At 43.0% G+C, this 24680-nt stretch overlaps 2 protein-coding genes across 3 annotated transcripts in view; both read right to left on the bottom strand.

Annotated features, from left to right (window-relative positions):
* The window catches only part of DAB1 (DAB adaptor protein 1), a 1195266-nt gene that overhangs the window by 1048967 nt on the left and 121619 nt on the right, over window positions 1–24680 (bottom strand). The gene's annotated exons all lie outside the window — the stretch shown is intronic.
* Window positions 1–24680, bottom strand: part of LOC111532953 (heterogeneous nuclear ribonucleoprotein A1-like) — a 69252-nt gene that overhangs the window by 39284 nt on the left and 5288 nt on the right. The window contains 3 exon segments of the mRNA XM_026454146.1: window positions 933–1070; window positions 19330–19397; window positions 22690–22853. Of these exon segments, the coding sequence (XP_026309931.1) occupies window positions 933–1070; window positions 19330–19397; window positions 22690–22853 (370 nt within the window).

The raw sequence follows: 24680 nt of genomic DNA, 5'->3' as shown, positions 1-24680 counted from the left end.
CAAAACGGGGCATGGGCCCTCTGCCTCACTACTTAGCACCAATGTCACTTTTGACTTGAACATAACTCATGGATTTGTGAAAATCCACCCCATCTTTCCCACCATATCTAAGGAAAAACACTGTCTCAAAGTTTAATAGAGAATCTGGAGTTCCAGTCTTGGCTTTGCCTCTCTCTTACTGTGTAATTTTGGGGGGAAGATGTTAATTTCTCTGAGTCTTAGCATCTTCTTCTGCTATATAGAGCTATCACAGCTGCCTTGCAGCATTGTTGCAAGGGTTAAATGAGATAATGTGCATGCAGCGCCTAGAACTGTATCTGCTATGCGTTCTTGAGTACGTGGCATTTTCCGCCACTGTTGTTATTATTACTACTATTATTATAATCTTGAACAAAGATTAAGGTTTTATGTTAATGTCTTTGATCGCAACTGTGTCTGGAAGGCGAGATACATTAGAAGAAGGATTGCCCCTCAATAAAAAGGTTTTCAATGTTCTCTATTAGAAATCATGGGCAATCTGACCTTGTAAAAAATAAAATGGTCTGAATTCTTTACATCCTGGCTTGGTTCCTAAAGGCAGCTAAAGTGAAATTAGAGACAAAGAGAAACATTGCAGGGAAAGGCAGCAGCCTTAATTTCCGAGGTGAATGAGATGGATAGCTCCGGTGCCCAGCGGTAAACCTCTTAGTATTTATGAAACTGAAATTACACCATTCCAATAAAAGGGAAAGTTAAAGAAGGGCACACTCTACATAATGGCCTCTTGTTAGGCTTTTCTGATTACCCGGGCACTGTTTTCGTGAAAACCGCCAGCACCCAGTGTTTCAGGGCCACCATCCGCTGGGGGCAGACAAGAACCGTTTATTTAGCCAAATGAAAATTTGCACTTAAATAAAAAATACTAGTGGTGTTTGGGCTGGAGAAACAATTACCTAGACTCAACATCGCAGCTGCAAATTGCATCGGCAGTAAAAGCAAGTCGGGGGCACAGATTACACTGCTGCTGCCGGACATCAAAGGCTGCTAGCCTTGTTTCTTCATCTGCAGTTTGAACAATATTTCTCTTTGATCTGGGACACCAAGAACCAGTGTGGGAGAGCCAGGGGAGGAGAGGAGGTGCTTGTATTGATGTGTAACAACATGCAGACCACTGAGTTTGTGTGGTTGAAATGCCAAGTAGGGTCAGGAAAACTCCATTTAAACAAACAGCTGAAAACTGGGAAAAGAATTAAGACAGCATGGTTTCATTTAATCACTCTATCAACAAGTCTTTGGGGAGGCATTGGCACGCCCTTGCTGTGCTGGTCATTGGAGGGAAAAGGGAGGAGTGTGGGTGAGAAGGTCTATGTGTGAAAGGGTCCGAGTCTTGGCCGCAAGACCACTTTTGATACTACTATTTAAACTTTTTGGGTCTTATTTTTCACCTCCAGTCCTATCAGGCCTATTCCCTTTTGCTTACTGATTGGCTCCCATCTGCTGGGGTTTACATTTAGTCTTTGAGATCTGGGTTCTAACTTTTCCCTATCTCCCTCTCTCTTGCCGTTAATCACAACTCTGTGACTTTCTTGGGGGTGGACATCCAGTCCTACCTTCATCCGTTAGGCCCCATTTCCTAAATCTGAACCCTCAGACTATACTTCCATTAGGCCACCCACTACTCATTTAGGGAGGGACAATTCAGACAAGTGCAAAGTCCCTGACTGGGCACACCAACCAATCAGACATAGCCCAGAACAGAGTCAGACGGGCAGGCAGACTAACAAGGAAGCAATTTCTCTGTCAGAGCAAGCACAGGGAAAGGATAATTTGGTACATGTCAAGGAAGCCTTCCTGGCAGAGGTAACACTTGAGCTATATACTGAAGGATGAGTATGAGTTCTCTAGGAAAGAGACTTATATAGTTTAGTTGAATAAGTTGGTTCAGTGTTACACACATTTATTAACACCCTGCTTCTCCCAAAAGTGCTCCTCCTCCACATCTCACAGCCATGGTCCTCAGTATGTATTGTTTGCATTAGCAATTTCCAACCTGTTTCCAACAGAGATCTACAGACTCCTTACCCTCCTCCCACTCCCCCGCAGGAGTTTCTAAATTAGGAGTGGGAGAAGAGGTTGTTGTGAGCTCCGCTTTCCTTCCTCTTCCAATAAAGCACTCTGCTTTGTTAGTTTTATTTATTAACATTTTGGATACACTTTCTTTACAACAAAAGATTCAGAGCCTATAAAATGTTTGTTAATTACAGGTTTAGATCTTAGCAGGACTTAGCAGAGCCTTTGCTCCTCTGTCTAACCCATGGCACAGCCCTCCCAGCTGAAACCTAGTGCAGCACTCAGGACGTCACCACCCAGAGCTCCCCACATGTGTCCCATTAAATAATTAATAACATGTTTAACTTATTCACTGATTGCATTTTGTCTTTACACTTTTAGAGTGCCACACAAACTTCCCCTAGCCCTGAGCTTTAGCTGCTTCCCATTTTATGCTATCCCATCTTGCTGGGAGCGCCAGACTACCCTTTTTCAACTGATGAACTATACTCGTTACTCAAAACCCCACTCAGCAATATCTGTTCAATCTCCTGTACCAGTGGAGGCCCACAACACTGAATCTGAGAGCTGGCAATGGGGGTATAGTGAATTTGATCCAGAGGCAGCTGAGTATGCAATCAGGAAAGCTGATAGACAGTGACTCGGGGCAGAAAGTAATTTAGGAACCTGACAGTTTAAAGCAGGGGTCCCTAATCCCAGGGTCACAGAATAGTATTAGTCTGTGGTCTGTTAGGAACTGGGCCACACAACCAGGAGGTAAGCAGAGGACAAGTGAGCCTTACTGCCTGATCTGTGCCTTCTGTCAGATCTGTGGCATTAGATTCTCATAGGCTCATGAACCCTATTGTGAACTGCGCATGTGAGGGATCTAGTTGGTATGCTCCTTATGATAATCTAATGCCTGATGGTTTGAGGTGGAACAGTTGCATCATGACACCATCCCTGCCCACCCTGCCTGGTCCATGGAAAAACTGTCTTCCATTAAACTGGTCCTTGGTGCCAAAAAGTTTGGGGACCACCAGTGTAAAAGGTGCAACCAAGGGTTCAAACGGAAAGAAAAAAAAGAAAACTAGAGACAAAGTCTAAGAACAGCAACCTAAGGACACCAATATGGGGCATGAAAACAGTTTTGAAATACTGCTCGAGACTGGAAACAGGAGCCTAGGATGGGCTCCTGGCACGGGGAGAAGACTACAGAGCACTGGGGAGCCCTCCCCTGGCCTGCTTGCTCTTCGCTTCATTGCTTGCCCTTTGCTTGCTCTGCTCTGTACTGCAGAAGCCTGATCCCTGCAGGCTATGTGTTCCAAGCTCCTGCATTATTAGCTGGTTTCTAGCTAGTGGGGAAGCATCAGTGAAAGATGGTCCTGATTGATTGGCAGAATCTCATTACTCCCCGGTCTCTACCTTGGACAGCACCACCAGCAGCTCTGTGTTCCATGACTAGACCCTCTACTGGATAGGCCCACTGGGGTGCAGCTCCCCAAGGTCACTCTGGCTGCTGGGCTCCAGTGACACCACCTCACCGCTTTGTCCCTCCACCTAAGGGTGGCAGCACCTTCCTGCTGTCATAAATCCCTGGGTGCCTCACAATCTCCTGATGGCTTTGTAGCTTTGCAGCTCTGTCATCACTGTGTAATCAGCTCTCCAAATTAAATTTCCTTTGTTTTACATTCTTTGAGTGGTTTCTGTTTTCCTGATTGGACCCTGACTGATAGAGGTAGGCACTGAGCCAAGTTTGTAAGATTTCTCTGTGAAATCCTTCCTTACTCCCTTGTTTGCTTTGCTTTTAGGAAGCAGAACAAGATGATGATGAAGAGAAAATGGTTTGCAGTTGCTAACCAGGATTCAAACTCCAGCTCTGCCATTCATTTACTGATAGCCTTGGTCAAAATCACCCAGCCCCTTTAAGTTCTGGTTTCTTCAAGTGAAGTTAAAAGTAGTGCCCTCTTCTTAACCACTGTTAAGACTGAATAAGGTACTGTATATAAAACATTTAGGCCAGCCTCTGGCACAAAGTAAATGTTCAAGAAATGGTCCTTTACCCAACTCTCTATCGTAACACCTCTTCAGTATATCTCAGTGAGAGATTTATTAAAGTCTTTGGCATCTGCTAGAGCAGTGCTTATTAAACTTTAAGGTGCATCTAAAGGACCCTATGGTGGCATTAAAATGCAGACTCGGATTCAGTCAGTCTGGGGTGTAGGCCTGAGATGTTGCATTTCTATTACTCCTCTCAGCTGATGTTGACACTGTGGTCCAAAGGCCACACTTAAAGTTGCAAGTCCTTAAACTAAGGGTGGCAAACTTTTTCTGTAAAGGGCCTTAGAGAAGCATTTTAGGTTTGGGGGACCTTACAGTCTTTATTGCAACCACTCAACTCTGCCAATGACACTTGATTTGGAAAAACAGGCACTGGGTGGAATTTGGGCCCAGGGCTAGAGTTCGCTGACCCCTGCTCTAGACTGTAAGTTGTCTCAGGACATGGTCTGTTTCACTAACTTCCTTATTCTCATCCCCCAGCACAGAGCCTGGCTCACAGAAGATCAATAAATGTTTGATATATGACTAAACACACTCTTCACATGTACTTAGTCTCTACTGTGGAATTGGAAACTCCAATTTTAGTGTGTTTTGAGTGTTGACTATGTTCCGGGAAATATCCTATGTACTGGGTGTTATTTTCTTCAATGCTCACAACCACAGCAAGGGATCGGTATGAGTACTATCCCCATTCTACAGATAAGGCACACAGAGGTTAGCTGAATACCCCTAGGTTACAGAAGAGCCACAGTAGAGGACAGAGCAGGCTTCAGTGTCCTTGTCTCCCACTCAGCAACCCACTTGCCTTGGAGGCTCCTTCTCACCATTTGTTTCTGTTAATCTCTCAGATTATAATTTCCTAGAGGGCTGGAGTTACATCGGTCTGTTCTTTCCCTATCACTCTCGGACCCCATAACAATATGTTGAGCACATGGCAAGCACTTACCAAGGAATTCTTCCTGACGGATATTGTTAAGTATCCTACCCTGGACATGTGTTGCTGTAGATCTGGGTCACAAGGAAAATGTACTGAATGAAGATCTCTGTGTCCCCAGCTTTTACATAGAAGTTGAACCTGAAGCTACCAATTATCATATCTAAAAATGTCTAAAAATGTATTAATGATTCAGCAGTTAAATTCATGAAGGGAAGGATTCCTGACACCATGTAAGTCCCTGCTGGTCAGAAAGTATGTACCCAGTGAAGGCCTGGGGATTGAATGATGTTTACCGAGTATGTGTTGACCAATGAAAGGGGGAGGAAAAGCGAGAAAGTTAGAAGAACATACATGGACTTTCAGGTGGTGGGGGCTCTACCCAGATTCAGCTGTGGGGTGATTGGGTGTATCTGAGACCTTAACCTTTCTCTCATTAGAAAACAAGAGCTTTGGACAAGAGCATTGCCAAGGTTCTTCTAGTGTCAAAATATTATGACTTTAAAAAGAAATGATATTATTAACGAGATTTTGAAGAGCTTTGTCCTTAAAGGAATGACCCCAAACTACTAAGATTTAAAAATAAATGTCACTTTGTGTGGTTGGTGTCTCTGCCTCTGGCAGTATTATCCCTTTTCCATGGCCTCTTTTTGGTTCACTATCCTACTATAATAATTTCTAATGTGTTTCAAACCAAGAAACCAGACAATCAGGATTATAGTAACTGTAAAGTAGGTATAAATTGATCATAAGTGATAGCCTTACAGACTTATCTAGCTAATGAGGATGAGATTCAATGCATATGCTTTGTGATAGCTGTTTCAACCATGGTGTGAGATCACTTGTATGTGTGTATGTGTGTGCCTGCTTATTTACATATATGTTAATGAGGTTGTTACTTATTGGATAAAAGTAGTCATTAAGACAATGATACTTTGCTATTGTCTCTATTTAACGAATGAGGACACCACAAATTGAGATGGTTCAACTCTTGCCCCAGAACATATGCCCAGAAAAGTCTTATTTCTAGTTACAATGTGAAGGCAGACAAGGAAACTAAGAAGAAAGTGTGGTTTCCAAACATTCCCCAAGTTACCAATGCCTTGAGGGCAAACAGCCAATACATTTCTGCTACTTTCTCTTCAAGGCTGCCATGGACCATACATGGAGGGCTCTGAGGCTGGATTGACATGTATTAACTGCACCCCTCTCCACAGGACCCAGCGATCCCAGCACTGGCTGACTGGCCAGCCTTCTCACTGCGGAGACTGCATTGTGTTTGTACAACTTTCAAGGCATGTTCCCTGGTATAGTAAGTGTTGCCATGGAGCCTCCCCTGTCATGTGAATCTGTGGCTGTCAAACCACAGAGAGACCACACTGAAGTGGGCAGTCCTTTCCTTAGCTCTGTCCAGCAAATTACCCTTAACCATTTTCATTCCACAGTTATTTGTTGAGGGCCAAATGAGAATTCATTAGTAATTGCCAACATTTATGTACTTGGCCCTGTCATACATGCTTTACACTTATCAACATACTGAATCTTCACAATGGTCCTAGAAAATATGTCCTATTTTTACCCCCACTTCACAAATGTGGAAACAGGCATAGAGACTGAGTCATATGCCCAAGGTCATACAGCTGGCAAGTGATGGAGCAGAATTCACACTCCAGCCATTTGCTCTTACTGACTGTTACAAGAAAGACACAAACCCTGCCCTCATGGAGCTTCCATCTAATGGGAAATACAAAAGGTAAACCATTAATTTTAATATGATAGTTTAATCACAGTTTTAATGATGTGAAGGAGAAGTTCCAGGGAGGTTGAAAACAGGTGCTGGGTTACCTGATCCTCATTGGGAACAGGAGGGATGTTCAGGAAGGCTTATTTTACCCTGTAGGGGAAAAAAGAGTCGGCATGGAACTCCAAAGGATGAGCAGGAGTTCATCAGGTAAATTGAGAGATGAGTCTCCCAGATAGAAAAAAAGATGATGAGACCTTAAGGCAAATAACAGCACGAAGAGTTCAGGGAACCATAAGAAGCCAGTATGGTAGAGTTCCAAGGTGGGGGGTGTTGGTACCAGATGGAGTTAAAGAAGTGACTAGTGTCTGCACCTCCACTGTCTCAGCTCAACTGCTGTGATGGGAGGGGGACAAGCTGCCGCCACTGTCTCTATTTTGCTGACTGGCACACAGAGTGGAAAATAGAAAAACACTTGAAAGCCACCAAGCCCAGGGCCTGTTTGTGACCCACCCAGGTCCCTGGCACAAGACCCTGGCTGTCTTTCCTTGCTGCTTCCTCTCAGGATTCCCACAGGCAGTTCCAAAATAGTTACATCAGGGACTCTTTTGTATTTAGGAAAGAAAATGAAACATTTATTGACCATTTAATCCAGTGTTAGTGGACAAAGCAGACAGTAGAGGATGCCACAACAAGCCTCAAGAAAACATGTTTAAGAAAGTGCATACAGGCCATGTCTTTTGCCTGCAAAGTTCACATAAGCATTAAAGTGAAATAATTTCTCCTTGCATCTTCCACCCCTCCCCCAGCATTCAGGATCTCAGCAGGAAACGGATGGCACACTCAAATTGGGTAACATGAAGGGAGTTTAACAGAGGGCTTATTTACAAAGGTGTAGGGCAAGTAAAGGGGAAACAGGAATAGTAATACTGGGCTCCATCATCACCGTAGCTCTGAAAGAGGAAGGGGAGACAGTGGTTCTGGACCCTAGAGAAGGGTGGTGGTGGATTGCCTGACAGAAGGCCATATTGTCTGACATAGAGAGGGCTGCCTGACAGGAGCTGTGATATTTAATCCTCAGTGACACCATAGGCCAGTAATGAGGGGATCAATACCCCAACTCACTCTCTCCCACCCTCCAACCCTCTGCTGATGCTCCCTGTTGGCCACACTGAACCAGGAGTCATGAACTATTACAGGATAAATTGTGTTCCCCAAAATTCGTATGTTGAAGTCCTAACCTCCAGTACCCCAGAATGGGTCTGTATACAACAATAGGGTCTGGAAAGAGGTAATTATGCTAAAATGCAGTAAATAGGGTAGGCCCTCATCTGATTTGACTAGTGTCCTTGAAAAAGAGGAAATTCAGACACAGACATGTACAGAAGGAAGGCAACGTGAAGCCCCGGAGAAGGCGGCAGTCTATAAGTCAAGGAAGGAGAGGCCTCAGAAGAAGCCAGCTGCACCAACATTTTCATTTCAGACTTCTACTCCTCAAAACTGTGAGAAAATAAATATCTGTTGTTTAAGCCACCCAGTTGGTGGTGTTTTGTTATGGCAGCCAAGTAAAATAATGCAGAAGTCCAGGAAGCCTCCAGTGGCACAGAGCCAGGTGGAGGAGAAGAGACAGAGGCCGTGGAGGGGCAAATGGAAGAGATCCAGAGCAACTCTACCCAGGCCCCTCAGAAATGGGTGTTTCAAGATGTCCTAGAGCAGTATCAATAAGACTGGAAATATTTCAGTTGAATGATTCTTGTCCACAGCTGTGCTCTCCCTTTCCAGCCATGACCCACCATAGTTCCCATGCTAGCTCTTTTCCCTGGCCACAAACCCCAGTCTCACCCAGGTTGGGAGCCCCAGTTCTCAGACAGACCTTTCTGTGTACTTCTGGCCATATCTCTCTCCCTGAGTGCCCAGAGATGGTTAGGAGCTTATCCTGCACATTTTACTGGACTGCCTGGCTATCAGATAACAAGCATCTTGACAACAGGGACTGCCTCTCATTTATTTCTGACAGATGAAAGAATGAGTGAGAGAATGGATGAAGAAAAGTAACATTTATTGATGATCATCTATGTACTGAGTTCAGTGCTTTAACACTGCCTGAATCAAAATCAAGGAGTCAGGAAAGAATAATTATTGGACATTTATTCACCATTTACTATGTGCCAGGCAGGTGTGGGGCAAAATACTTAAACAGCATGGCACAGGCACCAAGAAGGACATGTCAGAGCAGACACCAGCCATAGACCCAGGGATGGGGCTGGCACCACTGGCTAAAAGTCAGTCTGGTGCCACGCTCTGTGCTGAAGGATCTCTCATGCATTATTTCACTGACTCCTAATAATGCCAATTGAGGTAGGTATTAATATCCCTGTTATACACAAATAAACAACTTGCACAGTAAAAAAGTTCATTGTGCAAGGTCGCACAAAAAATAAGTGTGGAACTGAGACTCATGTCCAGGATGGGCTCAGTTTTGAACACCACGCTGTTCTGTCTTATCACGTTGCCCTTGCATGTGATGTTCCTTTCCTTGGCACACTTTTCTTCCAGACAGCTATGTGGCTTGCTTCTTCTGGTCTTTGCTCAAGTGTCATCTGCTCAGCAATTCCTTCCATTTAAACATAACCTGCGCATCACCACCCTGACACTTCTTTCTGTCAGGCTTTATTTTTGCCTGTAGCATTTTTTTTATCACGGTAAAAGACAGACAACATAAAATTTACCATTTTAACAAATTTTAAGTATAAAATTCAGTGGCATTAAGTGTATTCACAATGTTGAAAACCTGTCACCACTATTCATATCCAGAACTTTTCCATCATCCCAAACAGAAACTCTATACTTATTAGAAAACAACTTTCTGTTCCTGCCTCACCAGCCTTGGAAACCACAATTCTACTTTCTGTGTCTATGAATTGGCCTATTTCAAATATCCCACATAAGTGGAATTATATAATACTTGTTCCTTTGTGTCTAACATTTCACTTACCTAACGTCTTCAAGATTCATGCCTATTGCAGTCTGTGTCAGAACTTTATTCCTCTTTAAGGGGTGATTAATATTTCACTATATATATGTGTGTGTGTGTGTGTGTGTGCGCGCGCACGCGTGTGTGTGTGTGTGTGTGTGTGTGTGTATATATATACACCTGTACAACATTTTGTTTATTCATTCATCTCATTGATGGCTATTTGGGATATTTCAGCTTTTAGACTATTGTGCATAATGCTTCTGTGAACATGTGTGTACACATATCTCTTCAAGTCCTTGCTTTCAATTCTTTTGGGTATACACCCAGAAGTCAAATTGCTGGATTATGGTAATTATATGTTTAACTTTTTGAGATCCCACAGAACTGTTTTCTACCTCTGTATCACTAATAAGCACATATCATACTACCTGTTTTATTCATTTATTTTGATTATTGAATATCACCACCCACTGGGCTGTAAGCCCCAGTGGAGACAGGGATTTTTCTCTGATTCATTGCAGTTTCCATACCTAGAACGTGTCTGGGACAAAGTAGGTACACAATAAGCATTTGTTGAATTAATGAATGTATTTGATGTGGATCCTGTTCTTGAGATCAAGGGTCCTAGGGTCCAAAAGAGTCAAGTAAGGTCCAAAACATCAACTACAGAGGGAAAACTGAAGTCAAGGAGGGAAATGAGAGATTAGAGGAAGGGATGCTTTCCTGTTTGCAGCCTAATGCAGACCCAACACAGTAAGGCTGCAAATAGAAAAGCCAGTCACGGCTGGGCGCGGTGGCTCACGCCTGTAATCCCAACACTCTGGGAGGCCGAGGCGGGTGGATCACGAGGTCAGGAGATCGAGACCATCCTGGCTAACACGGTGAAACCCTGTCTCTATTAAAAAAATACAAAAAATTAGCCGGTCATAGTGGCAGGCACCTGTAGTCCCAGCTACTCGGGAGGCTGAGGCAGGAGAATGGTGTGAGCCCGGGAGGTGGAGCTTGCAGTGAGCCAAGATCATGCCACTGCACTCCTGCACTCTGGCCTGGGCAACAGAGTGAGACTTCATCTCAAAACAAACAAACAAACAAACAAACAAACAAAAGCCAGTCACTGGGGTCAGTTGCTAGGGGGATCAGTAATTGTATGGGACAAGGCACTCAGGAACAAATGAGGTGAACAGTTCAGGCCAGAGAATGAGAACAACCTAGGAGTACTTGGTGGGTAAGGGGACATTAAAATGGAGCTACCTGAATAGTGGATGAGGGAGCCGGCTCGATGTAAGAAACCATGGAAGTCCCTAAACAATGCTTTGAACTTATGGCCCAAGACAGTGCCTGGCACATATTAAGCATTAACAAATATTTTTAATTGATTGATTTCTAATTCCAATCTAACACTAATTTGACATATGACTTAAAGCAAATCACTTTTCTTCTATGCAACTTTCTTTATCTGTAAATATAGTGGATATAGACAGGTCAATTAACTAAACTTTGGTTTAAACTGTAAAAGCTTTTCTCCCTAACAGATCCCAAACAGAAGAGTAAACACAAAGTGCATCTGAAAGGGGAGTTGAAGACCTAAGTCCCCACCAGCAGTCCTCCCTCTTCACACCACAGTGACTGACAGTTGATTCCAGGATCCAGGTTTGCAGGTCCTGGGCCATCGGATTCCTGAGGTTCATTCTAGCTCTGACATCATGCATCCCCATCATGCTTGCTACAGGCCCTTCGACACAGCGGTAGCAGGTATTAACTCAGTGCTTACCATTTGACAGATGCTATTCTGAGTGCTTTTCATGTATTAACTTATTCAATGCCCAATTCAGAGATGAGAATATTGGGGCACAGAAAGGTTAAGTCACTTCTCCAAGGCTACACAGATAGTCAGGTTTAGAGCCTGGAATCAAATCTAGTTATTGGACTCCAAGGCCCTCGCTTTTGACCCACAACTCTGTCCCACCTCCCTCAACGGGTGCACAGTATGCATTCCTGTCCTGTTGAATAGGACCCAGGAAATGCTAGTCTGATGGGGAGAGGAAAGGAGAGAAATGAGAAGATAAAGTGGGAGAAAGGGAGTGTGATCAAGCTGTACCCCCGAGAGCACTTAGTTCTGTAGAGGGGAAGCAGCTGCAGAGTGAACCTGGTTGCTGAAATGGAGACACCAAGAGCCAACCTTCTGCTTACCCCATGGTCCTGGAACCAACTCTGAGGTGGATTCTCCTGAATCCACATTTTCTAATCCAGAGATGGTCAAATGCTATTCTTATATCAAGATCTTAGATGACAGCATTCCTTAAGAGGACTTTTCCAGAGAAAGGAGAGATGTCAACTTGCCAAAATATTTTTTCTTACTGGAACAATAAAAACCTGCTTTGTAAATAACAATAGGAATAGAAGGCGGCCCATATTCTCACCCACCTTTTTCTTTTCATGAATTTAATGAATTAGAATGTATGCTATTTGATTTTAAAAATGTACTGAAAAGCTTGGTATCATTCAGAGCCTCTCGATCAGTCATTTTTATGTTATCTGAAGCCAGCATTTCCATTAAAGTGGTACAACATTATGCAGAGTAGAATTTTATAGTAACCTCAGAAAAATGCAAAAATTGGCAGTAGATGAAGGCAAAGGACAGGGCTTACCTTCAGGAACAGAGGGTCTGTCTGTGTTTTTCCAAGAGGCTCTACTGCCATTTGGGGGTGGGTAGTTCACTGGATAGAACTGTTTGCATGTTATGGGGTGTCCACCATTCCGGACCCCTGCCTACTACTAGTATGCCAACTCACAGTCCAGGAGGGGAGAGGAGAGACAGGGATGCATGTACCAAGCTATCATCCAAGACTTCCTGTGGCACCTGATACATGGTAATGCAACTCTATTAAAGTTTATGCACTTTAATGCAAAACGAAATGCTTACAAAGCATAAAATAAAATACCCTCAAAGGCTAGAGCGCATCTTGCATCAAAAGTAACTCACTATAAAAGAACTGAAAACACAGTTTGCAAGTATCAAAACCAGAGAGGACCCCAGTGATTATCGAGTCCAGAGGGTGGAAAACTGTCTCTGTAAAGGGCCTGGGTGTAAACATTCTAGGTTTTGTGGGCCATATGCTCTCTGTTGCAACTACTCAACCTTTGCCTTCGTAGCACAAAGGCTACCCATACCCATATTAATAAAATGGATGGGCATGGCTGTGGTTCAGTGAAGTCTACTGACAACAAAATTTAAATGTTTACATGTTTAAATAAAGACAGGAACCAGTATGACTGATTTATTTTCTTTTCCTCAGGATCCAATGTGGCTCCACACAACACTGTTACTGATCTTGTCACCATTTCCATTTTTGATAATGTGTTCATTCTGAAACTGCTGACTTTAATTTTAATTTTTTATAATATTGCATTGAGTATTAACTTACCTTAATGACTGGGTGTTAGTATCCCCTTAAGTTTTGCCCTGGAGTTAGTGCCTCACTTGCATTGCAAGTTTGGGCCCTGCCTTATGCTCCCAAACTTCCACCCTGTCTCTGTTCTTCCTTGGGCCAGTCTTTTTGTCCATTCTCCCAATGGCTCCATTCCTTGTCAAATTGAGTCCTAGTAACTTAGTTGTACATTTTCTTAGTGGAGGTCATGTCTTGACTCCTTCACCCTTTCACTTGTCCTCCCACTCAAGAGCAACAACAAACCCCTCCTCACACCCCATGTCAGCAATTCTCACCTTCAGATCCTTTGAAGGATCAGCTTCTGCTCCAAGAAGTCTTTTTCTAGAAGATATTCCCAATAAAGAGGACCTCTTTCTAAGAAGGATTCTCCAACAGCTGCTAAGAAAACCGTCCCTGTTTCATCACATACATATAGCAGTGTGCCAGGCACACAGAGGGAAATGCACCAGAGAAGCCTCCCCACCAGGTGATGAAGCCCTGAGGGAAAGGACTTCCAAATCCCACCCTCTAGCACACAGTGGACCCTCAATTAGTATTTATTTATCATACTGAATTGGACAAGTCCTTTCAACTAGATTTTCAGAGTTTGGAGTATTAAGGTGGAAATGAGGAGGCTCAGGGAAGACTGGTTTTATACTCTTAGGGTGAGAGAAAAGCAGTGCTGTTTTGTGGATTTTATTAGTGGAAATGAAATCACTGGGGAAAACTGCCAGTGTGGGCACTGTGGATAGTGCTGGATCCAGAAAATAGAGTAGTCAACACTTGTGCTCTAACTAACTGGTCTATGGTAGGAATATACATGTGTTTTCCCCAATTTTTTTAAATTTTCCAGTATGCTTCTGTTCCACAGGAAGTGAAAGAGCCAGTTCAGAAACAAATTACCACTTTCAGCTAAACCCCCATTTCCCAAATCCCGAGCCTTCCTTTGACCTCTTTATTCAATTTCTCTTAACATACTTAAATCCATTGGAGGGAATTATGAGGGAGACAGATGAGACAGCTCACAAACATTTGTATGCACATTAAAATAAAGAAATTAAATGAAAGATTAATAGGGCAGACAGGTAACCATGTAACGTGATTTCACTTTGAAGCAATTTATTTCCATTCAAACTGTGATAAATAATCACCAAGTGATATAATAATTACCCATTTTCTTGGTGTCGAATGGGATGTGGAAATTATTCTCTGAAGTGAAAACATCCTATGGACCTTCAAAAGGGAATACTGCACATTCAATAAAGCTACAAACCATGACCCCAAAAGAAATTGAATTGGCCTGTTTGTATTCCCATCGCTCCGTCTGAAAAGCATGTTCTCACCCTCTAAGGCAAACTTCCCTTTCTGTTTGATAAAGTCTTGTGATTTGCGACCACAAAAACTCTGAGGACTCCATACATTTTGTGCTTTGGCACTCCCGTGTGAGATCAAGCCCTGCAAAAGATGGTTGCTGAAGAAGGCAGAGTCTAAAGGTCACAGAACATTTCCTCATTTTGGTGGTTAACAACAGTCATTTCTAAATGCCTTCTGGGCTTAAGAATAATTGAATGTATTTTAAAATTAGGTCTTGTTCAGTTAAAAGCAAGACCCCATCTGTAAACATTCATCAGCACCCATTAGAAGGACCTTCCTGGCTGGAGCTCTTTACTGCCCATAAATACAAGGGCTGCCATTGCTTTAGGGCCCCCATGTGCTGGGTGCATGCATGCATCATTTCATATCAGAAACACTGCTGACAAGAGAAGCCAGCAAACAAAGAGGCTGGTGGGAAAAAGCACTGGATTAAGACTGAGAAGACTTGGGTTCTAGTCTTGAACTGGCCCCTTAGTATCAATGCAAACATGAGGAGTTCATCAAAACATCTCTGTACTTCAGGCTTCTCATTTATAATATGGGGATGATGATATATACCTACTTCAACCCATTGGAGAACTATAAAGTGTTGCACAAATTCACTTCAAATTCCTAAATGTTTCATCAAATGCTGACTAAGACTGTGCAAGGCACTTAGGAATAATGAGGAAAGTAAGAAAAAGTCCCCCCACTTCAAGAAACTATCCATGCAGGAGGAAAGAGAAACATGTATAAGCAACTCACTCCAAATAGGAAAGTCTGAGCCTCTCTGGCATTTGCTTAGGCCACCTAACCAGCACTTTTCCTCTCCATTCAGTCATCCTCTTCTTTATTCATTCATTTATTCAACAAAACTTCATTTAGCATTTATGATGGGCCTGGCACTGGGAATACAGAGATGACTCACATTAAATCCCTCAAGGAACTGATGTTCTGGCAAAGAACATACCTTTGCAAAGAATTTTCCAACGTTTTTTAAAATATAGTTTCTTTTCTTTCTTCTTCCTTTTTTTTTAGAAACTGAGTCTCGCTCTGTTGCCCAGGCTGGAGTGCAGTGGCAGGATCACAGCTCACTGCAGACACAAGTTCCTGGGTTCAGGTAGTCCTCTGTCTTAGTCTCCAAAGTATCTAGGACCATGTGCACATACACCACTACATCCAGCTAATTTAAAACAAAATTTTGGTAGAGACAGGGTCTCATTATGTTGTCCAGGCTGGTCTTGAACCCTTGGGCTCAAGGGATCCTCCTGCCTCAGCCTTCCAAAGTGTTGGAATTACAGGCATGAGCCATTATGCCTGGCCAATGGTTTCCTGTTTAATCCCAACACACGTATTTGGAGTAGATATGATTAGCTCCATTTTTAAAATCAGACACTGAAGACCCAGAAAAATGAAGTGACTTGCCAACCCCAGGGAGCTTTCAGTGACAGGGTTGCAACACTGAAACTGTGGCTTTATGACTCAAATCCTGTGCTCCTTCTCATATGTTGTAGATGTCTTCCAGGAGAGAGGCCAGCCTTGAAGTAAGCCATCTTACTAAGACCATGACTCCACCTAACTCTTATGAATTCTTTTCTCTATAGAGCTGGATCTATACTCTGTACCTTCCATCACTGTTTAGGGTGCAGCTGAAATAAATTGCCTTCCCTCCCTCCCTCCTTCCTTCCTCCCTCCCTCCTTCCTTCCTTCCTCCCTCCCTCCCTCCTTCCTTCCTTCCTCCCTCCCTCCTACCTTCTTCCCTCCCTCATTCCTTCCTTCCTTCCTTCCTTCCTTCCTTCCTTCCTTCCTTCCTTCCTTCCTTGTTTCCTTTATTTTTTCGTTCTTTCTCTCCTTCTAAAGCATTTATTGAGCGTCTGCATCTACTATGTGCTGGGCATTATGCTGGGCCCTGAAGATTAAAGGGTGTTAATGACATAGTCCCAGCCTCCTGGAGCTTAATAGCTAGTAAAAGGCCCAGAAAGTACCCAGATAATTTCAATATAGTGTGATAAGTGCTAGGACATAGAGATATAGGATGCAGTAAAAGTCTATATAAAAAGGGCCGGGTGTGGTGGCTCACATCTGTTATCCCAGCACTTTGGGAGGCTGAGGCGGGTGGATCACGAGGTCAGGAGCTTGAGACCAAAAATACAAAACAAAAATTAGTTGGGCGTGGTGGCAGGCACCTGTAATCCCAGCTACTCGGGAGGCTGAGGCAGGAGAATCGCTTGAATCCTGGAGGCAGAGGTTGCAGTGAGCTGAGATCATGCCACTGCACTCCAGCCTGGGTGACAGAGCAAGACTCCATCTCAAAAAAAAAAAAAAAAAAAATTTGTAAAAAGTAATCTAACCTAGCATTCAGGGAGCCAGGGAAGGTTTCACAGAACAGCCAGAAAGAAACCTGAAGAGCCTTTGGCCAGGCCAAAAGGAAGCTAGCATGTTTTGTTGTTGCTGTTGTTGTTGTTTTTTGTTTTTTTATTTTTTCCCAGATGTAGTTTCCCTCTTGGCACCGAGGCTAGAGTGCAGTGGTGAAATCTCAGCTCACTGCAACCTCTGCCTCCCGGGTTCAAGTGATTCTCCTGCCTCAGCCTCCTAAGTAGCTAGGATAACAGGTGCCTGCCACCATGCCCAGCTAATTTTTATATTTTTAGTACAGCTAGGGTTTCTCCATGTTGGTCAGGCTGATCTCGAACTCCTGACCTCAGGTGATCCACCCACCTCGGCCTCCCGAAGTGCTGAGATTACAGGCGTGAGCCACCGCACCTGGCCAAGTTAGCATGTTTTAAGTACGGGGAAGAAAATGGGCAAAGCCTGGGAGGAAAGTGAATGGGAAAATCTGAAGGACCCACAGTTTGTCCAGGGGGAACTGGATAATGGACAGCTAGAGAGAGAAAGTTTCTGTGAGAGAGGAACTCATGAGTCCAGCTGCACAGAGCACTGGTGAGAAATTGAGACTTCATTCTGAGAGCAAGGGGGAGTCCTGGAGGGATTTTCAGCAGAAGGCAAAACTCTCAGATTTGAGCTTTAGTAAAATAATTCTCACTACTCTTTTGAGAATGAGGCCAAACAGAGGAGACTGGAGTTGTAGGGAGGGCTGTGGTAATGTCACAGGTGTGAGATGAGGGTGAACTTGAACTAATGTAGTAGAGGTGGGGATAGACAGAATTGAGAGATACCACTCTTAGGGCTGGTTGCTACTTTCAGTGAGTGCTTGGATCGGTACTGAATGAGCCTACTGGAAACCATATCATGAACAAAACTAACAATATGACTTAGCAAGTCCTTCTGATGAAGCCAGGTATTCAACTAAGAACTTAAATATACTGCCATATTTAAAAAGGAAAACAACTTGATGATAGTGGCACAGTTATTTTTTTATTTCACAAATGCAGATTCCTAAGACCCATTGGAACCTTACTAATCCCATATCTTCAGAGATGATGCCCAGGAATATGCATTCGAGACACAGTGCTCTCAATGTGCACTAAGTTTTTATTGCCACTGTTATGAATTCCAAAGCAAGTGACATTTTTATGCTGGGGAATGGCTTCAATTAATTAAAAAAAATTTTAATTCCAAAAATAACAATTTCAATTAACCTGTGCTGCCTTATGCTTAATGACATATAGATGCCCCAAATAGTAAGGAATACCCCAGTGACAAGTACATATAAAACACTTAGCTGAGAGTGAGACTGACAGGCACTCTTAAGTAGAGATACTACTTTAGAGAAAGGTGTCTTTTGGGGCCTCAAATGGAATAGTCTTGAGATGCAGAGAACAGTCTGGTTGAAGGAAGATGACACACTCAAGATTCAAAGGCAACCCAGGCATTGGGAGGTACCTGAAATACCTTCAAGTCTGAAGATTTTCAAACTGTGTTCCAGAGACCACCAAGCTTCCTTAAATGTTATTTAAAAACAAGGTGGAACCTAAACTTTTAGTGTTGGGGCTTTCCTCACCCAAGTAATTCAACCTTTTAACTGTTTTACATATGGGGTTTGATCTAGAATTCTCTTTGAAGAAAGGGGACAGGAGATTTGGAGAGAAATAAATGAAAGGAATATAGGCAGTCACCAGGTCTAACACACGTTTTGTGAGCATATGTATACCAGGTGGGCTCAGCGTGAGGCAATGGAAGAACTAACATGAATAGGGTTGGGCCTCTGCCTGCATCTGTTAATAATCTTTGGGTTCAAGTAGCAGAAACCAGCACCAACAGACTTAAACAAGTAGCAGGATTTGCTAGATCACTCAGGGTAGCTCTAGGACAGATCAGAGAACTGAATAATCAGACTTCCGGCAGGAAAGAGCCATGAGGCTCTAGGGATCTTGGTGAGAACTCATGGATCAACTCCATATGCCTGTCAGCAGAATGACTTTGCTCTAGCCCAGGTGTCATTCCTCTCAAAAACCAAACACTCTTTGTATTTTTAGTATCCTAAAAAAGCTAGAGTCTGATTTGCCCAGCTTGCATCATGCTTACCTGGGCCAAGGGCATAAGGCTATGGATGGGCTGATGGCAAGGAAGGATGAGTTACACTCCCAGCCAAAGCACATGGCAAGAAGTGGGGTACTTCTCCAATGGCAAAGGGGGTATAGTAACAAAATAAGGTGGAATGGAAGCTGAATAAGCAAAAAGAACAGCTGCCTACTACATCTCCTGCAGAGAAGGGGAGGTTTTGGAGATACATGTGTTTTGATCTGCCCACCAGTGCCGCCACTCTGTGTCTGAAGCCTTCTCCCTAGTAATCCTTCTCTCCTATGTTGTGATATGGATAGATACTCACACGTTCTTGTAGGTTTACCCATCCTGGTCATGGTTGATTGGTCCTGGTCCAGGGATGGCCCATTCTGGGCCGATCAGGGACTCTCCCTGGAATTTTAAAACTTACAGCTATGTCTTTAAGGACTCTTGGTAGCCATTCTTCTCCACATTCAGGAAGCTGACCATGGAGAATTAAGACACAGAGTCAGGAGACAGGGAGAATTGTGGCTTTATTTGAGCCCTTGATTCTAATTGTCCCTGAAGCCAAACTACACCCAGTGGCCCTTGTCACTATGGCATAAGGCAATCTAATATTTTCAAAAGACAAACAAGCAAAACACAATACTTTTTTTTTAACCTTAGTTCAAAGTGGGATTCTGTCATTTTCAACTAAAAGTGTCTTCACCAATAATAAGTGAACACTAAGCTGAACATCGAGGTCATGTGTAGCAAATGCTATCAGAATTATATGATGTTCAGGAGAAACTACCTGGATAATTCTAACAGCTTTTATTTACTGAGCACCTAGCTTGAGTCAACCACGCTAGGTATCTGACATACATTATTTGGTTTAATTTTTGTGTCAGCCCTGCAAGGACATCTTTACCTCCATCTCACAAGAAGAAAGTGAGGCAAGAGAAGTTAAAACACTCACACATTATTGCCCAGCTAGGTGGTGGCAAAACCTGGATTCAAATCTGATCCTAGAACACATTCTCTTTGTCCTGCAGCCAGAAAGCAGAGAGGCACTCTATCCTTTGCAACAATAGACAGTTCCCCCATAGGCTTATCAATTACTATAATCAAGTTGCATCCCTGCTAACTTAGAATATAAAATCTTTCTGGTTTGATTTTGCTGAGTCTAGACCTGATGTTAGTTATCACTTCATTATAGCCCATTATTATTTAGGAAGTTGCTGGGAAGTTAAGTTTGCAAACATATTTCAATAGTACCTCAACTCCTCAGGCCACCAGACTGTTGCATTTCTCACAGTGTGCAGTTTTTACAACTCTCTTTTGTCCATTAGGGTAAGAATTTATAAGCCTGACACCTTGGCCAGGGAACTGTGCATCACTATTTCTGAGTTAGGGCCCTTCTGGGAGAGTGGTGTGTGCGGCAGAATGCTTTATTTGTGTAGTGGGTGGGGGTGCATGTTATTTGTAGTCAAGATGATATCAATACAATAGCCCAAGTCTTCTCTGCAAATTCAGATGGCACCCTAGCATAGGAGAAACAGTGTGTCTGAAGTCAAGAGAAGCTAGAATTTCTTCCAGACTCTGCTTCCACATAGCTGTGTAATCTCGGGCAAGTTACTTCTCCTCTCTGGGGCACATCTGGCCACAAATCAAATAAGAATGTTGTTCTAGATCATTCTGTCCCATTGAACCTTCTCCATGAAATGCTAGAGCAGCACAAGATGTTCTGTGAAAAAGGATTTTGGGACTCAAGTAAACTTGAGAAAAGCCACATTAAAGCTAAATTGATTTTATTACTGACTTTTCTAGAGACTTGAATATGCTATTTGCTCATGATCTCTCTGCATGCAGTATTGTCCAGATTATTATTTTTTAATAAAGAGATTTGAGCTTTTCTCCAAGAGCAACTTTTAGCATTCCACAGCACATGGTGTTTACTTGGAACACATTTTGGGAAATGTTGGATCAGAGAATGATGAAATGGCTTTCTTTGTTCTTTTTCTTTGTACCACAGTAAGTCCTGTTCTCACATCACTATGCCTGCTGCTCTTATCTGAGTTCTATCCCTTTTGTTCCATCCTAGATCTATCCACTTGTCTCCACTTCCTCTGTGGCCACCCTAATCGAAGCCACAACTATCAACATCATTCTCTCTCTCTCTCAGCTGCAAACCGCCCTCCATGGTCCCCTTCTTGCTCTTACTATAATCCTTTCTCCACAAAGTAGCCAGAAGTTTAGTTTTTAGAAAGTTGTACCAGTTCCTTGATGGCTTAAGATGCTACAGTAATGATCTACTGCACTTAGATTGAATCCAAAAGCCTTATAATGGCCTACAAGGCCTTACACAAACCTTGACCCACACTATCCCTCCGACTCTGTCATGTCACTTGCACCCTTTCTCCCTATCCCCCAGTGGCAATGCCTTGGCACCTACTATTTCCTCTGTCCAGCATTCTCCACCCTCAGGCCCTCATGTCACTGTCACCCTGCAGGTCTCAGCTCAGGCATTATCTCCTTAAGAAGCCTGGTCCTGACCACTCCAACTGGAGGAGCCCCTCCAACTCCCACTCACCCTTTTACTCATTCCAGTTGGAAAGTATTTCCTCACATATGTGTTAACTTATTTATTGCCTCCCTCCTGTCCTGAAGAATGAAAGTTTCTTAAGAGCAACGACATTGTCTGCCTTGTTCAGAGCCATATCCAAAGAACAGTGCCAAGTATAAAATAGGCATTCAATAAATATCTTTTTAAATAACTGCATGAATAGATGTTTCGCCAATTAAACTATTAGTTCTTTGAAAGCACAGACTATGTTTTATACTCTTTTAACTCCCAGCTGTGTAATCCCAAACCTTTCTGAGACTATTTTGTCTCCTGTACAATGGAGATAATGAAAGGCACCTCACAGATGCATATCAAAGATTAAATGAAACTTTCAATACATTCCTAGCAAAAAATGTTGGGCACATAAAGCACATGGATGACAGTTTGATTTCTGTGTCATTCTCCATGGAATCCAGAGTTCCTAATTAGTGCTCAGCACATAGTAGGCACTCAATAATTGTTTCCTAAGTGAATCATGAATGAAAATATCATGAATCATTTCCTAAAAGTCCTTCAGCAGGGCATATTTATGAAGCCTCACCTACATGCTCCCAAAGTCTGCCTTGATCATGACAAGTGGGTGGTGTGATGTAAATACGATGCCCCACACAGAAAATGGAAGCCTCTGGAAGGTTGTGGGGACACTCTTCCCTGAAGATTTTAAAGATAAAGAAAATCCACAGCCCTGAGACACAATGCTTCCTGTGAGAAGATGAATGGAAGGAATGTTGATTGAATTCTTGCTAAGTGGCAGTCACCATGTTGGGCATACAAGAAGAGTAAGACACACAGGTTTTCTGTCCTTACAGATCCTGCAGCCCAGTGGGAGAAACAGACAAACAAGCAATTTAGAGCAGTAGGGTGAGGGCTGCAAAGGGATCGTGGCACAGAGAGGGTGCCAGAAAGAGGCATAAGAAGTCAGGAAATGCTTCCTGGAAGACATGACGCCCAGACTGAGTGGAGATTGGGGAGGGTTTTGCAAGGAGATGAGATGATGGGTAGGATTCTGGCCAGACAGGACCAAGCTGTTGATTGGTTGGAGGGTGCATGGGAGAGGGATATGTTAAAGATGGCACCAAGGATTGTGGTTTGGGCAACCTGGTGGCTCATGATGCCCAGGTGAATGGTGTGATTCCCAAATTCCTCCACCGGCTGACACAGGCCTGCATCATTTGCCATTAGCAAACTTCGTATTCCTCCAAGTTCCAGCTTTTCAGCTGCATCTTCCACTCTTCCATCATAAAAGTATCTGTTGTCAAAAGCTGAGGCACAAATGGCAAAAAAAAAACCAAACTTCTATGTAATGAGAGTGTGTGTATGAGTGTGAGCATGTGTTTGTGTACTGGAATCCCTAGAAGGTTTTTGTAAACGAAGAGCTAACTTCAATGACCCTATTGTGGTAATTAACACACTCCCTAAGCAGACTGTGCTGCTGCAGGAAAGATAAGCTGAGCTCAAATAGGGGCAGATTTGATGCCAGGAAATTTGTGCAGTGTTTGGAAAGTACAGAAGGTCCTTGAAGTACAGGGAGCATCTGCAGAGAGGAAGGTTGTTTTCAGTAGGAGTTTTGTGTACAGCTTTGGAGCTCACAAAGCACTTTCACAGTCATGATTTTATTTAATCTCCTAAGCATTATAACTGTTCTTGATGAAAGTATTTGAATAATATAAGAAGGTGACACCCCCCGCCCCCACCGCCAAATTGAGAGACATAATATTGCTCTCTTAAAAGTTAATTTCTGGCCAGGTGCAGTGGCTCACACCTATAATCCCAGCACTTTGGGAAGTCCAGGTGGGCGGATCACTTGAGGTCAGGAGTTCGAGACAAGCCTGGCCAACATAGTGAAACCCTGTAACTACTCAAGTACAAAAAAAAAAAAAAATTAGCTGGGCGTGGTGGCACACACCTGTAATCCCAGCTACTCAGGAGGCTGAGGCAGGAGAATCACTTGAACTTAGGAGGCAGTGGAGGTTGCAGGGAGCTGAGATCAAGCCACTGCACTCCAGCCTGGGTGACAGAGTGAGACTCCATCTCAAAAAAAAAAAAAGAAAAAAAAGTTAATTTTCACTTCATCATTAATGGTAGGTAACCATATGTAGAGCCTCCTGAAGGAGAAAGAAATGGCTTCCTATCCATTCCCATCCATACGCAGGAAGGATTATCTAATCCAGAACAAAAAAAAGTTGGCAAGTATCCTTTGGATAATGCCGAGAGATAGCTAGAGATAACCAACCCTGGCATTCCAGTCTCATTGCCAGGACGTTCCTAATGTGGAGATGGATATACAACAGGGGTCATCAAACTATGGCCCACAGGCCAAATCTGGCTTCCTGTAAAGTTTTATTGGAGTACAATTATGCCCATTTTTTTATGTAGTGTCTATGGCTGCTTATACAAAACAATGGCAGAGTAGAGTAATTGCAACAGAGATTATAAAGCCACAAAGTGTAAAATATATACTATTGACCCTTTGCTGACCCTGACGTAGAATATTTTACAGCAGCAGAAAATGCAAAGACTTTGCCAACACCTGTTCTTAATCCTCTTCTCCCTGGTCATCCCCTATAGTAGGCAAGGCTGATATTTAATCAGTGTGTACTGTTACAAATGTGCCAGTTGCTCATGGTTGGCATCCCTTGTGATTGGATTATGTCTGTGCCCCCCAACCCATTTGTTAAAAAAATTACTATCACTCCAATGATAGAAGCTAGAAAGTTAAATTACTCAGTTTGTCAACCTGCCGTGAAGTTAACTGTGACCAGGTGACACAGTTTTAAATAATTAAATGGAAGCAGAAGTTTGCTGAAAAAATTCTAAGAAAGCTTTAGCTTTAGCTTTTTCTCCTTCCTTCCTGGAAAGTAATACAATGCCTGGCACTGAGGCAGCCACTTTGTGAATAAGAAGTAGAATGATAGAAAGAGCCTATGTTCCTGGAAGCATCTTTGAACAATTAAATCAATGCTAACAACTACCTATATCTGGACTTCTTCTTAGGTGAGGAAAAGAAAAGCACTATTTGTTTAAGCCACTATAAATTCAGAGTTTATGATTTGTTGCTACACACATTCCTAACTGATACAGTAGCCAAG

Source organism: Piliocolobus tephrosceles, chromosome 1 (genome assembly GCF_002776525.5).
Source record: "Piliocolobus tephrosceles isolate RC106 chromosome 1, ASM277652v3, whole genome shotgun sequence".
NCBI classification, from domain to species: domain Eukaryota; kingdom Metazoa; phylum Chordata; class Mammalia; order Primates; family Cercopithecidae; genus Piliocolobus; species Piliocolobus tephrosceles.
Note: the sequence above shows the minus strand (reverse complement) of the source record. Positions and strands in the feature narration are given on the sequence as shown.